General features: G+C 33.6%; 2 protein-coding genes across 4 annotated transcripts; both read left to right on the forward strand.

The window, feature by feature from the left end:
* Positions 1–4,618: 4,618 nt before the first annotated feature.
* LOC106117600 (luciferin 4-monooxygenase-like) lies at positions 4,619–10,427 on the forward strand. Its single transcript, XM_013311973.1, has 12 exons — positions 4,619–4,723; positions 5,593–5,823; positions 6,344–6,551; positions 6,716–6,911; positions 7,205–7,327; positions 7,942–8,116; positions 8,488–8,628; positions 8,828–8,953; positions 9,027–9,110; positions 9,301–9,447; positions 9,710–9,875; positions 10,228–10,427. The coding sequence occupies exons 2-12, from the start codon at positions 5,656–5,658 to the stop codon at positions 10,353–10,355; spliced, it is 1,662 nt and encodes a 553-aa protein (XP_013167427.1). The 5' UTR covers positions 4,619–4,723; positions 5,593–5,655; the 3' UTR covers positions 10,356–10,427.
* Positions 10,428–11,406: 979 nt separating this feature from the next.
* LOC106117596 (luciferin 4-monooxygenase-like) lies at positions 11,407–17,325 on the forward strand. Of its 3 annotated transcripts, XM_013311968.1 has the most exons (13): positions 11,407–11,604; positions 11,698–11,726; positions 12,316–12,475; positions 12,753–12,960; positions 13,132–13,330; positions 13,527–13,649; positions 14,458–14,632; positions 14,705–14,845; positions 15,133–15,258; positions 15,377–15,460; positions 15,797–15,943; positions 16,293–16,458; positions 17,123–17,325. In XM_013311968.1, the coding sequence occupies exons 3-13, from the start codon at positions 12,320–12,322 to the stop codon at positions 17,248–17,250; spliced, it is 1,653 nt and encodes a 550-aa protein (XP_013167422.1). In that variant the 5' UTR covers positions 11,407–11,604; positions 11,698–11,726; positions 12,316–12,319; the 3' UTR covers positions 17,251–17,325. The 3 variants fall into 3 exon arrangements, with proteins under 3 accessions (XP_013167422.1, XP_013167420.1, XP_013167421.1); XM_013311966.1 differs by lacking the exon at positions 11,698–11,726; XM_013311967.1 differs by lacking the exon at positions 11,407–11,604 and having other exon boundaries at positions 11,635–11,726.
* The last annotated feature ends 59 nt before the right edge of the window (positions 17,326–17,384 follow it).

The following is a 17,384-nucleotide window of genomic DNA, read 5'->3' on the forward strand; positions in this document are numbered from 1 at the left end:
ATCATAAAATTGCGTGAGTTTGTGCACATTGTTAATTAAAACATATAAATTGGATATTCTTTTCAGTGTTGGTGCATTTATTGGTTTAAATGTAATAAATTAATTAATCCAAAATAGGTATACATAAAGGTAACCGTCAATAAATTAAGCAATGTTATAAGGTAGTCCTCGATTTGGAAATGTATTTCGTTATACGTAAAACAATATTTAAACTAAATATTATTGTTACATCTACTTGGAAAATAAGCAAATAACTACTCTATAACCTTGTAGTTAAAGTATATATCTCATCATAACTTCAAATTCAGTTAATTACCAAATCACATTTATAATCAAAAATTTTAATTGTGTCGACATCGTACGGACTTTAATGTAGAAAAACATTATTTCAACCAACAAAGTAAATTAAATTGTTTAATCTTATCAAAATAATTGTAATAAAACTTAAAAATCGTTTAAAAACAATTACATACAATTATTTTATTGTATTTTATAACAACGCAGTGTTAAGAGTGTCTTAATGTCTCAAAGTACACAAAAAAATAATCAACACTACTAAACATCATGTGATGAATTTCCATATAACCGTAAACATATTTCACAAATAATATTGCGTTGTGATTACAACTGACTTGAGGTGAAGTTTTTCACGCGTAGGTATGCATTTGTGCATCCTCCGTATCCATTTTAAAGCCTAAATTAAGTAAACTGTGATACGTCAAATTTCATACATGGCGGCCATATTGGTATTTGTGACATTTTCACACTTTTTTCGTAGTTTCGTAGTGTCATTCGAATCGTATTCTTTCCCTTAGTGTAGATAATATAATAATTTTATAATTATAATAATTGTTAACAGATGTTTTCTTCTTTAATACATTATTGCTTGGAATTTTATTTACACAGTTCGTTGTAAATAGAGGAAAAACACAACAAACAAGTCTATTACGTCCTGACCGGTTTAATTGCTACTTGTTTTCTATAGACAGTAGTTTTGTAACGAATTCCTTCTTTTTTATTGCAAATTTAATATTTTTTTAATCTATGCGTAAACTTGTTTATCGAGTTAAACTGGTTTTGAGTTTCCACTGCCAAAATACAAATGCGAAAACAAATTGTTATGTCTTTTTAAAACGAACGAGAAGGACATTGAGATTGTTTGTAAGACAAAATACTTAAAAAAACGAAGATTTCCTTCTTAATGTAACTTTGAGAAAGTCAACTGGATTTTCGCCATTATATGTTAAGTACAAATATAGCTATTACTATGTCTAATTAATTTAATAATAATAAGACATAAGACAATTTAATCTTTGCAATGATATTACAATATTAATAATATAATTTTTGACGAATTATTAGGAATACGGAAATTCCTTCAAGTGGTCGAGATATCATCCGATTAATCGGCCCAATGATATTTTCCCATTGGGCCGTTCGCATTTATGGAATCAATCGGATCAATGCTTTTTTCGCTTGTATAGACACAATAGGCCAAATGAGAAAGATATCCCGCTGGGTTGATCTGCCTACCTATATTAATCGGTTAAATTGTTTTTTTTTATTGAATAGACAAAATTGGCTTAACAGAAATTATTAGGCTCATCGACCCAACGGAAAACACTCTAGTAATACAATATATTTTAGTAAATTGAAAATATCTAAGTTTAAAATCAATCTTCGATTCTTTAAGTAGTAATCGTGTGCTATGGTAGTAATATGTTGGTTTTTATATTAGTCACGACAATTTTACTGTCAGTAATGCACATTACGTTATTTATAGTACGAGTCGTAAGTTCCTGCACCGTCGCCTTGGATTCTTGTTACATGTGCGAATCATTCGAGCGTAAGAGAACGTTTTTAATTGAACGGTAACTTTAAAAACCTGAGTGTATGGTACTCAGGGGAAATCCTTTTAGTCGTTTAGGCTAAAGATTGTCAGAATGTACAAACCCGTACTCATAAAAACTAGGCAGTACTGTAACAATACAATTAAAACATAATTAAGTATTTATTAATGATTAAAAACTTCAATTTACTACCAAAAAATGAATGCTGATAGTGGGAGAATTTATTTAGTACAACCGTTTCTGTAAAGTCATAAATGCTCATACTAATAAATTTTACGCCTGCAAGAAATTCATAGCAATAATTTACAATGTAATTTTAACCTTTTGTTATTTCACAGTACCACCTCAGTATTTTATAGTAGGGAAAGTGAAGAAAGAAGCAGAATGATCTGCATTTAAAATAACTGAAACTTTGCACATTGTATAAGAAGCTACCTTCCCATATAAATCAAGTCAAAATCAATCCAACTGTTCCGGATATTATCTGGAAGAAACGTGACCTTGCGGACGGAAGGACAAAAATATTTTAAATTTATTTTTCATTCTTATTTGAATTGAATTATATATATTATTAAAATTGGAGATACTGTAACAACAGTATCTCCAATTTTAATAATATATATATAGATATCAAATAGTGTACTTTGGAAATAAATTGTGTACCTATATTTACGGTTTTACTGATTTTGGCTTTGAATATGGAGAACTGATCGCCAACCTTCGTTAGTCGGAGAGGCATCTCAAGAAGAAGAAGAAGAAGCAGTAATATTTTGTTTGTATTCCTGTACAAAACATATTGTTATGTGTTTTATCAAAGATAATGATAGGGACGAATTGTATATAGAGGGATTCTGAACCCTGGAATTAATTTCCTGTCATCGTAGAATCCACCGGTTCGTCTGTGGACCTCAGTGTATTGGAATTCACTTTGTGAATCACTGGTATAAGTTGACCTACCGCAAGACTGCGTGAAAAGGCAAATTTCCACATATTCTATTATACAGAAATAAAAGATAAAGTTCACGTAAAAATACAAAACAAGAATATCCAAATTATTCTATTATATAATAAGATTCGTAATTACTTGGAAAGTAACAAGTCAACGAAAAGATAAAAACTGTTTGCTGATAAGAGATGATTTTTACAACAGAACAGGATTGCTTAATGTACATATTTTATCAAGTAACGGTGAGGTAGCTGTTGTGAGACATTATATTTATATTAGCGACACGAACACTTGTACACACAATCTAATCAAAATAATTTTACAAACTTATTAAGATGACTCGCAAAGCTATTTGTAATTTTCCAAGATAATGACATTAGTTGCCAAGTTACGACGTACGCTGAGCACAGTGCGTGTATCACGAATATTTATGATAATGGCCTTCGAATCGTCATCGTCGATTCGTGATAGCCCACTGTTGTATATGAACTTCGTCGATATTAACCGTGTACAGTCGCCCAAACATACATATTGTTACCCTAGAACTTTACTGCCGCACAGTAGAATACGATTTAGGCTTTCACCATCGTTAATTATTTCATGTATTTTTTATCGAAGGCTTTCATAGATGTTTTCATATGATGTTTTCAATGTCCCTTTCTAGGTTGAATTTGATTTTTATGACGAAATACATATCTTGTAACGTAAGAGGTTTTATAGGCGATTTTGTTATGTACAATTTAGTCTCTCATATTTTGAACAATTTTAATAGCGCCGAACGGCTTGGTATTCAATAAATTTAATGTTTTAAACATTAAAGGATATTCAAGCAAAAATTCTGATACTAAATATCAAATTAAATATCTATGAAATCCAAAATGTGGCCCACTGTGCACTGACATTTCTAATAAAACATGTTATAATTCCCTTTAATCTTTTTGATAAAAGAAAACAGAAGACACTATAGACCGATAAACTAATCTGACCCGGTGGGCATGTGACACTAAATTATAAAGGTCATTAGCACTCCTCTGAAAAAGTCTCAAAAGAACTTTTCTGTCTTTTCTATGTCACGATTGTCGGAAGTCAAGTGGGAACGAGCACATAAAATTTTGTTGGCCGTCATCATGTTTTATATATTAATAAATATTATGGGAGCTCGCCAACAAAAATTACGAGGCTAAATGTTTTCATCATAAGGTTATGCTATACTTTTCAAACACTACAATTTTAAGGTTTAAAAACTATTTTCTTTACGAAGTATTTAGTACTTTTTAACTCAAACGCACTAACACAACTCTATTTATCTTGTAGAAAACAACAAAGGTGAACTTTTCATACTTCTTACTTCTTAGTAAGTTTCTTTTGACTATTATCTACTTAACATAGTCAAAAGGAACTTATTTTTGTTTAATATCGCGTGGACGGAATCGCGGGCGACAACTAGTTTAATAGCGAGCAATATTAACTTTTATAAACCAGCTCCAAGTTCTTATTGTTTAAATAACGAAATAAAATGTTAGAGTCGTATGTTCTAAACCGCTTGCACAATAATAAAGAGTGAGGTAACAAATACGGGACAAGTCGAGTCGAGCTTTTTGGTTTATAATCTAAATAGTCTCTTGTATTAAACATGATTTTTCGTCTCAGTCAGTTATTTCGTAGAAAAAATTGGTACACGTTCAATACTACTACGATTTATGAATACAACATATTAGTTACTGGGAGAGTAGGTAGCACTGAACGTGTTAAATAATTTAACTAATTAACTTCGACCAGTGTAAAATTGCCTTAAGCAAAAAATATCGTCAACATTACATAAGTGGAGATCACGACTGAGCGCAGTATTTAATGGAATCTCAAGAGAACAACAATGTCTATTGTGTGTTGTGTGCGCAGTTTATTTTGAAGACAAACGTATAAAGTTGTAAGTAAACTTTATATATGGAAGTAACACTCAAAGAAAACAATATTTAATGTTAAATTACTATTAGTTATAAATTTACCCATCTAGAAGTTATCCGCGTGTGTAAATCAAATCAAGAAAAAAAAGGAAAATTATCTTTGTACTATCTTACTTCTTACTAATATTATAAATGTGAATGCTTAGATGTTTGTTTGAATGTTCCAAAAGGGCTGCATGGAATTCGCTGATATTTGGCAAAAATGTAGAACACAGTCCAGAAGAACACATAAGCTACGTATTATTATAATTCCGCGCAGACGGAGTCTCGGTCGACAGCTAGTATTTTATAAATTAAAATTAACCTTAATGTGTGTGTTAAATTTCATATTATATTGTTTAAAAGTATCGCAAAGAAAAAAGGTTTAGAAGAGGCAGATTCAATGCTCGGAGACTTGCTATTAACAGAATGTTCCATATTCATCACTTGTTTGCATACTTGCCGGACGTTAACTACGTTTTATATGCATATGCTCACTAGAGCTTGTAAACAGTTGTATTTTTTAGCTTATTCTAAAGATTCATACCTATTGAGTTTATATCATTTTTAAGTCAGAATTGCAAATTAAACGTTAGAAATATATCTATAAGTTTAATTTTCGTGGTTTTTTTCTGTTATACTGTTTGTAAGAAAAGATAACCTTACTATAATGTTGTTTGATCTTCCGGTATTTAAACACTAGACAGTAACTACTTAGCAACAAATCAACCTGTTACGTTTGTTCCTAACGTTAAATACATTGAAGAGTCTTATAACTCAATAATAAAGGATAATTGAACAGTTTTAAAATGTATGTAATTGTGATATAAATTAAATGGCGACATATTTACAGCTGTTCTCAGATCAATAACGAACCAAATTAGAATCAACAATAGATTTAAATAATCCTGGAAGGATGAAACAAAGAATTAAATTCCACAAACATGCCAGTGACGCTTCCATTTGGTATCTGAATGAGTTGGGGAGTCAAGTGGTCGCTAAAACTGGCATACCCTCAGACAGACATCATCTCGGCAAACTCATCTTGCACAGCCTTAAAGATACTCCGAGTAATGTAATGCAGGTATGTTCAAGTTTACATTATTCCAGTCCAACACTGGATTAGAACTGGAGAAGTGTAAACCTACGCTGGAACTCACAGTGCATTCCATAAGGAATATTTAATTGCCACGCCATTTGTATTAAAACATTTTTTGCTCTCTTTTTTTTTCAAACCAAGAATGAGGAATGATTATATATTTTTTGCTCTTGTTGTGACAGTGGAAACGCATCCTAATAGACACAGCATTGTCTTGTCATCTTTGTTTTTAATCAAGTCCGCCTTATCTACGATATAACTGTGTCCAAAAAAAATGTTTACATATTTATAACATGTAGGTACGGTATGTAATCTAATTCAATCTAACGTACAGTCAGTCGGACCTTGAAACCTAACAAAAAATACAATCACTTCGTTTTATACCCAACTAACAAATAATCACCAAGTAATCATCACAACATGAATAAGAATTCATCGTATTATCGGACTTTGCTTTTTTTTAACGAAAACATTGGTACAGTTGCTTTTCAATGGATATTTGCAGATCGATGGTGGTACTGGAGAAACAGAAACATTTCAAGATGCATTGGAACGATCAGTGGGTTGTGCGAATGCTTTCCGAAAGTTTGGATTGAAGGGCGATGACGTCATTCTCATTATGGCGCCGAATTGTATCCACTTGACTACATCTATGTACGCTGCCTTCTATTTAGGCTTGATTGTTGCAGGTGTCGACAGTACTCTTGGAATCAGTAAGTTTTATAATTTCTTATTATCAGTCTACCTTGTTCCCACTACGAGTTAATACAAGTGTTATGTCTTCTAAATCGATCTAGCAATTAGTCCTAGTCACTTTCCGTTTCCATCTTATTCATGTCTCGTGATCTCTTTACTACTACATTTTGCTTTTTTTTAGAGGAGCTACAAGATGCCTTCGAAATATGTTTACCAAAAGTAATATTCTGTCTAAGTGAAAGAGAAAGAGATGTCGAGGAAGTGATAAAGAAGATGAATTTAGACACAACTATAGTGACGTACAACAAAGGAGGAAAATGTGACTTTATGGAGTTCATACATAAATATGGAAGGGAAACATCTGTGGAGGATTTTAAGTACGAATTTTAATTACAAAAACAAAAACTATCTTACTAATATTATAAATGCGAATGTTTAGATGGATGGATGTTTGTTTGATGGTATCTTCAGACTGGCCGAACGGATCTCGATGGAATTTGTCACGGATGTAGAACATAGTCATTTTAAATTCATAGCGGACGGAGTAGCGGGCGATGACAGTCTTATATATTTATTCAATCAACTAACTTAAAAACACCGAGAATAAGCAAAAATAGTTCTCTAGATATCTATTGTTAGACAAAGAATTTTATTATAAGATATATTTCAGGCCAGCAGACTTTGATCCGGAGGAGAGAACCTGTTTACTAATTTCTACAAGTGGGACCACTGGTACACCTAAATGTGCTGCGCTCACACATAAAAACCTTATGTATGGTCTACCCTATGTATGGTAAATAAAACATTATATTATTGCTTTACATATAATTTGTTACAAGTAGGACTTTTTTGTTGATTGCCTTTAAGTTATAATGAAGGAAGAAGCTTCCTTTTTTGTCTGCTTTAGTAAAAAACGCATCTGATTCTTGTACATGTTTTTATATCATAAAGTGGCAAAGGAGCCAGAGGTCACTTAAATACGCCAAAATAGCGTAGCGATCGCTGCGCATAGACATCAATTGCAGATGCGTTGTCTACGCCTTGTTCATCATCATCATCAGCTCACTATAGGTCTCCACTGAGGGGCTCGGAGCCTACCCTAAGTTAAGGGTGATTAGGCCATAGTCAACCACGCTGCCCAAGTGCGGGTTGGTTGACTTTACACAAAGATATGTGTAAAGTCAACCAATTACTTCTCAGATATGTGCAGCTTGCATTACGATGTTTTCCTTCACCGTAAGAACGTCGGATAAATGTACATATGTAAACCGGGAATCTAAAAACACATTGGTACATGGAGGGATTCGAACCCAGGACCTGCAGATTGCAAGTCAAGTGCTTGACCACTGAGCCACCGACGCTCTATGCTACGCCTTGTTACATACTTATATTTTTCATTATATACAGGATGATAACTTCTAAGTTCCCGTCACCAGTTGATAGAGTTCTGATAGTATCGCCAGTGCAATGGCTGTCAGCGATATTCAGTTTTATTCTATCGCCTATGATGAAGTTTACGAGAATACAAACATCTCTGCCAACCACATCAGAACACACGTATGATCTTATCAACAAATATAAGGTACTATTCTAGGCTTTGCACGACTAGACTTTGATTTTAAAACTTGTTAACAGTATAAAAAATCTATTTTATGTTATTCCATAAGGGAATTATGAAAATGGTAGAACAATTTTTGAATATAATATTAGTGTAGATTCACTTCTGATTTTCACAAATTTTATTTTTCCCATTGTCCTGACTTGCCGCGAAATGTTTACCTTAATAACATTTTTTTTTAAAAACCCTAATTTTAGTTGTTGGAATAACTAACATTTTTAAACACTATGATGAAGAAATCTTCACAAAAAAATTAACTGCGTTTGTGATTTAGTTAACTCAGATTAACATTATTATTGCATATTTATAGTACATTTTTTTCTTTTTAATTTCAGCCAGAATTCATGATAATCAGTCCGACAATGGCAATATCATTGACAAAGCGTGAAACGCGTAATAAATGTGACTTTTCAAGTTTCAAATATATAGTGGTAGGGGGCAGTGCTGTACCTCAAACGTTGGTAGATGATTTAAAGGTAAAAAAAAAAAAAGATTTTTAAAAATAAATTTGGACTAATTAAACCCTTTGTTTTCATGAATTAAATTAATAAAGAAGAGTTAATAATTTAAAAAACCTTTCTCACTTTTAAGGCTCAAAGGAGATTAAAATGTAACACACTTTATAAGTCTTGAATATGAAACTTAAAACAAACTTAAATATAGCCTTTTTTCCAGGTGATAACACCGGAAACGGAAACATTCGTAGCATATGGTTGCAGCGAAATCGCTGGCCTTGCTTTTAACCTCGTCTCGGCTTTCCCAGGCTCTATCGGTAGACCAATGCCCCATCTTGAAAGTCGAGTAAGTTGCAGTCAGCTTCATTATAATTTTTTTATGATGAACACAAAATACTCAATACCGATCGACATTTCAGTTAATTGATCCGGAGACCCAGAAAGATATCTTGGAACCAAATGTAACTGGTGAGCTTTGGCTGAAAGGACCTGTTACTTTTAAGGTGAGGAAAGACGGTTTTAATTACCGAATAACAATAATTTAAGATGTTCATGCCATGGGAACGCATTTATACTTCTAATTAAATTACAGTTGACAGTACAAGAAATTCGTTCTAATTTAGACTTTCCGCAAGGTGGCGTGAGTTTTTATTTTTCTGGTAATACCATAAATAGTTTTGTTTTGATCTTCAGGGTTACTATAAAAATCCACAAGCAACAAATGAAACATATGCTGAAGATGGTTGGCTTAAAACAGGTGACCTTCTGTACAGAGACGAGAACTGGAACTTCTTTTATGTCGATCGTCTGAAGATGCTCCTCAAATATCGCAATCATCACGTAATAATATTTTTTCTAAATTGTCGTACTTCCTTAATATATACCAGGAATTATATCGTTAATTCAAAAACAAACAAACGATTACATATTTTGTTTTGTCTTTGATATTAACAAAAAATACACTATTTATATCGTTATGCAGAAAAATTATAAATATTAAAAACCCTAAATTCCTACATAAGAATAGCAGCGCACGCAGTCAAGCTTTCTTATATTATATAATAGTCCAAATTATAATTTGAAATAAAGTAATCGATTCCAGATATCACCTACGGAGGTAGAATCAGTGATTATCAAGCATCCAGGTGTCCTGGATGTGGCAGTCACAGGGATCCCGGACGATGAATGTGGGGACCTGGCTGTCGCTTGCGTCGTTCCCCAACACAACACAACAGTCACCGCGCAGGAGATAAAGGATCTGGTTAAAGGTATGGCATTAAGCATCTTGCTTGTCACTTATAAACGCGTTTACATGTAAGCGTATCTGTATTCCGACTGAAAACTTGTATGAAAATATTGCCATCGCTCTCATTTTCTTTGAATATAGCAGAGATAACGATATTTATTGTTAGGAAATCCGACACTGTGCCGGTACTGGCACAACACTAGCCTCACTAACTGTCGACTTTTATGTCCCCTCACTAATCATTCTGATACTTGACTTGGTAATGAAAGCGCGACATTCGCGCCAATTAATAATGTCTAAAAGCACGTTTTTGTACAATGAACGCTTGTAATTTATACGTGGACATTTGAAAGTAATTTGAAAATATTTTCCAGAATCACTGGCAGACACCAAACAGCTAAGAGGTGGAGTTATTTTCATGAAAGAACTTCCTTTGACGTCGACTTCCAAAGTGAACAGAGCCATGTTGAAGAAGTTGGCAAAAAGTATGACAAGAGAATAAACAACAAAAACAGCTTAACTATATTAAAATAAGGAAGACTTGAGAAAAAAGTTAAGTAAAATTGCCACTGATGCAAAGATTATATAAATGAGAATCACTTAATGTAAAGAACAATGAAATATTAAAAAAAACTATTTTTAATTTATTCCTACTGAATAAAATAATAAAAAAAATATTGTTTCGAATCAAACCACTAATGAATTTTACAACATTGTTTTACTGATTAATTATTATATTTGCTCAATTTTAAAACCCGTAACTTTATTTCTGGCCTTAGTTAACCCGCCAGGTCTTCGGTCTATGTCACTTTGAGAGTCCTTGGATAAAGTTGACATGACCTTGCTTGCGGTACTACTAGATGTTATCAAAACTGACACAATATTTATCGTTCACACGACCTCTCGCCTCCTGATAACTAACTGGGTAGTATCACGTTTTAAAGCCGCTCAATATATAAATATTTACGATACTGTTTAGTTCATCTGCATGCATGACGTGAAAACAAAGTTATGATGAGAGCGCTCGCAATGCGCGGATCATTCATTCAAATGGGTTGGTTTTGACTGCAATGATACTTTGCAATAATACGAACTGTAGTCTCAGTGTGCTGATAAACTTAAGACAACATATATAAAAGAAAGTCGTGTTAGTTACACTGTTTATAACTCAAGAACGGCTTTACCGGTATGTTTGAAAATTGGTAAGGAGGTAGCTTAGAGCCAGGAGACGGACATAGGATACTATTTGTTCATTTTTTTCGAATTTATGCCTCGAAGAGCTGCTTTTTATTTAACTTATCTATATGTTAAGTTTTTTATATATCCACGGGGACGGAGTCGCTGGCAACAGCTAGTTATATATAATATATATAGGCTTATCTTACTTCTTACTAATATTATAAATGCGAATGTTTAGATGAATGGATGTTTGTTTGAAGATATATCTTGAATGCCAGCATGGATCTCGCTAAAATTTGCACATATGTGGAACTGAGTCTGAAAGTAAATACAGCTAAAATTAAATTTAAATTATACAATGGTCTTCCAAACATTTCCTAACAATTTTCAGCTCTATCTGTATCATTTTGGCTTTACCCCTTTATTTCGCTTAACTACGTACTCGTGTGACATTGTACTACGTGTGATTAAATGGGAATTGTCTACACATTTCTCTATACAAAGTCAGTTCTCCGCGAAGAGCCAAACGGATACATTGATCGTGAAATTTTAAGACGCAATTTCTATTTTATGTATGTTTTATTCTATTGTTTATTTTTACTTTTTATAATGTGTGTTTAATGTCGTTTTTAAGTGGTCTAAATCTAATCGTTTTTTATCTATAGTTAAATACTATAATTATTGGCAAAACAAGGTATGTCTTTACTAGAGTATTTGTACAAATATTAGTATCATTTGTTTATCCTTTTAAAGGAATGCTAAGATGGTCATAATCTTTTCATTTTGGGTTAAGAAAATTCTTAACTTACAATATTGGTTACAACTATTCAAAGTAGGCATACGCGGAATTAAAAGAAATAAAACAATTGAGGGAGGCGTAAACAAAAGTTTGTGTTGAAAAAATAAAAAATGTCAACAATTGAGTTACCAAATTTCCGTCCTCGTGTCTTCAAACAAGAGATCTTACTAATATTATAAATGCGTATATTTGGTTTGATGGATGGATGTTTGTTTGAAGGTATCTCCAGAACGACTGAATGGATCTCGATGAAACTTGGCATACGTATAGAACATCTAGACTACTAATTATGTTTCTTTTTAATTTCGTGCGGACGGAGTTGCAGGCGACAGTTAATAATTTTATATTTAATTTCAAACTCTTCGACCGTCTGCCTGATATATCTACGCACATTCTTAGATAATACTAATACCTAAGAATGCCTGATTCTAGATACTTGATAAATCTTTTATTACGTAGCCATGAACAAAGAGATTACTTACAGGATAATGAAGTATCACAAACACGCCAGTGATGCCGTGTTTTGGTATCTGAACGAATTGGGGAGTCGAGTGGTCGCTAAAACTGGTATACCCTCAGACAGACAGCATCTTGGAAAACTTATCCTGCAGAGCCTTAAAGATGCTCCCGACTTCGTTATGCAGGTAAAAAATATAGTAAAATAATTAATAGACACAAAAAAATTCTAGAATAGTCGGCAAATAAAAAAATGCTAAATCAATCGTAACATTAGTTTCTTTTGGAGTTTATACATTTTAAAAGCTATTACCAAAATCTTACTAATGTTATAAATGCGAATGTTTGATGGACGGATGTTTGTTTGAAGGTATCTTCTGAACGGCTGAACGGATCTCGATGTTATTTGGCATACATATAGAATCAAATAATAAAAAGGGCATTTATCTCTAACTCTATCTTTAGGTCGATGGTGGTACAGGTAAATCTGACACATTTCAAGATGCACTAGAAAGGTCTGTCGCTTGCGCGAACGCTTTCCGAGCGATAGGATTGAAAGCCGATGACGTCATAGTCTTAATGGCTCCCAACCATAATGACTTGGCCATATCTGCATACGCTGCTCTATATTTAGGGCTAATTGTAGCCGGTGTGGATATGACACTTGGAATCAGTAAGTTATTCTTGATTTTACTTGTCTAGTGAAGATTTATATACTACACCTATTTGTTACGCAAAAAGTTTGCATTCTGTCAAAGAGATCATACTGGACACTAAAAACGTTACATTTGTAGTTAAAGAAATAAGATAAATAAAAAAATAGTGGCTTGAATTTCACTTTCAGAGGAACTTGAAGATGCTTTTACAATAACATCACCTAAAGTAATATTTTGTGAAAGTGAAAAAGCGCAAGATGTCGCGGAAGCATGTCGCAACTTAAAATTATATGCCAGAATTGTTACGTTCAGTAATGGAGGAAAATATAACAGCTTTTCAGAATTCCTTGCAAAATATGGGAACAATTCATCAGTAGAAGAATTCAAGTATGTAATCCAAAGTATTCTAAATTCTTTACTAGTTAACTATAACCATCTCTCCAGGATTATCAAGCAGAAGTAATATAATACTTTTTCAAGTAATTTCTTTTCAATATGAGTTTAAAAGATATCTGATGAAATAAATAATAAAAGACTCTCGTTATTTTAAAAGATTCTCGACAAAACTTTTGGAAAATTTCAGAGCTGCTGATCTTGATCCAGAGAAGAGTTCGTGTTGGTTGCTTTCAACTAGCGGAACAACAGGAGCACCAAAATATGCTACACTGACGCATACAAATATTATAATGGGATTTCCCAATTTATGGTAAACTAGCTGTCGACCGCGGCTCTGTCCGTAGGCGACTTTATTAGTAAGCTTTGTTTTCTTTCAGACTATGCTCTACATCTATGCCAAATTTTATCTGTTGAGCCATTTTGGAGATACCTTATGGTCCTTCAAGAAACGGGCGTATCACCATCTCAAAGGCGGCAACGAATTTGCGGTGCCTCTGGTATTACAAATGACCTTGAGCGTCTGAACACATCGGTGTTCCCGCTGCTCGTTTACCCCCACTCTTAATGAAAAAAACAAACAAACATCCATCCATCTAAACATTCGCATTAATAATGGAATAGTCGATGTCACTATTCCTCATGACGAGAATCTCGTTAAAGCTGAAAACAAAAAAAATCTTAAAATACCTAGATTTGGCTCACGAGGTCACCACCATGTGGCGTATGAGATCGACTACCATTATTTCGATAGTTGTATCAGAGAATGGACTGATAGCGAAGAGCTTCGACCAACATCTCAAGAAGCTCTCGTTAAAAAGTCCAACTGTTAAGTTAAGGGTCCGATACAAAAAGCAGTTGTTATCCTAGAAACCGCGAGCATCGTGAGAAGGTTCCTGTCTCTGCAGCCCTGACAACTGGTTGTTTGAGTCAAGCGATTCCGCAGCCGGTGGTGCTCTATTTTGTATAATTTTTTATTTTATATATGAAATGTACTATATTAAGAATATGATAAATAAATGAATACATAAGTAGTAATATCATAGCTGCGTTTCGACCAGTGACTAGTTATTTATAAAATGATGTACCGTTAACATGTTAAATAATTTGTATGATTTTAGGATCATGAGCTCTACGTTCCCCACACCAGTTAGGAGTGCTCTAGTTACTTCTCCTGTCCAATGGTTGTCTGCGATATTTACATTAATTTTATCGCCGATTTTAAGATTCACTCGAATTCAATCCTCTTTGAATGTCACAAGGGAACATGCGTATTACTTAATTAACAAATACAAGGTACAAAAATTTGTGAGCGTAACAATTTTTTTTCTGACGTTACATACACTTGATTTATTTTTGCAATTGCAGCCAACCTACGCGATTTTTAGTCCTCCAATGGCAACTACTCTCACGAAGCCTGAAGAATGTGATAAATGTGACTTCTCATGTTTTAAGACGTTGTTGCTAGGAGGTAGTGCCGTGTTGCAAACTCTCTTGGAAAATGTAAAGGTAATTATGTAGATTTAAAATTTATTTAAAATACTAGCAGTCGCCCGTCATTCCGTCCGCACGGAATTTAAAAAAAAAATCATTTCTAGCCTAAATGTTCTGCCAGACTATGTTCTACATTTGTGTCAAATTTCATTGAGATTTTTTCAGCCGTTCTGGACCTTCAAACAAACATCCATCCATTTAGCATTTATAATATTAGTAAGACTTATCAGGCGTCCTAACTTAGATTTCTAATTCTTTAGTTCCAAGATAATCTGGCATACAGTTTTTGTTTCTTTTTTCAGAAAATTGCGACTGAAGCTGAGGTGTACGTGGTATATGGCTTCAGTGAAATAGGAAGTTTTGCTTTTAATTTTGTTTCACCTCCCCCAGGCTCTGTGGGTAGACCTTTGGCATATCTACAACATAGAGTGAGTACGATAATGTGAAATTCTGACCATATATCGAATTTATTTAAATATTTCTCAATGGAATTAATGTCAGATATATAATGATATGGATTTTAATTAATTAAATGTACTATTTCAGTTAATCGATCCTGATACTCAAGAAGATATATTGGAGCCAAATAAAACTGGAGAGTTGTGGGTGAAAGGACCAGTTATATTCAAAGTATACATAAGTCTATTTCTACAAGAAATACATTTCTAAAGTTTAAATCTCTGGCTCATATTTTCCTATTAGGAAGAAATTTTTGAACTTCATTTTATAAGCATTTACCGTGGATTTCTGAAATGTAAATCCTCGTTTAAAACATATCGTTATCTCTGTTTTGTCGAAGATGAAAGACAGAGATAACAATTTATGTTATGGGGAGATTTGGTGCCAGAAACCCATACTTTTTGAGTTAGAGGAAAGTAAAATAACCATTTTTTTTAATTGTTGCATACTATTTATTATATTAAAAGCCTTAATATTATAATTATTTTTAAATCCACTGCTTTTTAGGGATATTACAAAAACCCTGAGGCAACGGCAGAAACATTTTTGAATGATGGATGGATAAAGTCAGGTGATCTTTTCTATAGAGACGAAAACTGGAACTACTTCTTTGTGGATCGCTTGAAGATGCTTCTCAAATATCGCAATCATCAAGTAATCTTTTATTTTATTATTCTTGACATTTACACTCGAGCGTCGGTGACTCAGGGGTCAAGCACTTGACTTGCAATCTGCAGGTCCTGGGTTCGAATCCCGCCATTACCAATGTGATTTCGATTTCCGAAGATATGTGTGAAGTCAACCAATCCGCACTTGGCCAGCGTGGTTGACTATGGCCTAATCGACTTTAACTTAGGGTAGGCTCCGAGCCCCTCGGTAGGGACGTATACTGGGCTGATGATGACTTTTTACACTATGCAAAAAAAAAATGTTACCTGGGGACTGTACTTTTTTTGGCACGAAGGTACTGTTCACAGACTACTTACTAAAGTGTTTGTTTCAGATATCGCCTACGGAAATAGAATCAGTCATTATCAAGCATCCAGGTGTGCTAGATGTAGCAGTTACAGGCATCCCAGACAATGACTGTGGAGACCTAGCAGTCGCCTGTGTGGTGCCCCAAGCCAACTGTACAGTGACTGCACAGGAGATAAAAGATTTGGTTAAAGGTACGTGTTGTTGTATGTGTAAGGTAAGTAGCAAGAAGCTTTCTTAGATTCTTGGTTAGTAACCTTTAGTATTTTTTTCAATCATTACTTGCAATTCTATTGATAAAAGTTATATTCAATGACATTTAAATAACCTTGCCGTTTTTTATTCTATTCAATCAATTAAGTCATATTAAATAATCTTATATATAAAATCTTCGTGTCACAATTTTCGTTCCCATACTACTCCGAAACGGCTTGAGCGATTCTCATGAAATTTTGTGAGCATATTGAGTAGGTCTGAGAATCGGCCAACATCTATTTTTTCCCGCGCGGACGGAGTCGCGGGCGACAGCTAGTAGTATTATAAAAGTAATGAGATTGAATGTGGATGGCTACAAAGGTAGAGGAAGACCAAAAAAGTATGGAATGACTGAGTGAAAGAGGATATGCGTAGGAAGGGGGTTGATTCGGATATGACAGCTGATAGAGATGTATGGAGGAGTAGTACATACTGTACTGACCCTTGATAGGGATAAGAGCAGGTTGATGATGAATCAATTAAGTCATATTATTTTGTATGTTGGAATATTCGTGGTAAGATCTCGTACCATCCACGAATGCAAATGTGACTGATAAATATTACATCAACGGCTTTAGTTACTTATAAGTAAACTTATTTTAGAATCATTAACGGACATGAAACAGCTGAGAGGGGGAGTTATTTTCATGAAACAACTTCCTTTGACTTCAACTTCCAAAGTGAACAGAGCCGTGCTGAAGAAGATTGTTAGAGATATGAAGAGAGAATAAGTAGTTAATACCTGTGCAATAACAAAAGAAGATTAAGGAAACATGTTTAGATATTATATATTATAGGTTATTTCTTTTATATTATTAACTCTTATATTGATTAACTCTTATATAACTAATTTAATAAATCTTAA

This window comes from Papilio xuthus, unplaced genomic scaffold, assembly GCF_000836235.2.
Source record: "Papilio xuthus unplaced genomic scaffold, Pxut_1.1 DF827679.1, whole genome shotgun sequence".
NCBI classification, from domain to species: domain Eukaryota; kingdom Metazoa; phylum Arthropoda; class Insecta; order Lepidoptera; family Papilionidae; genus Papilio; species Papilio xuthus.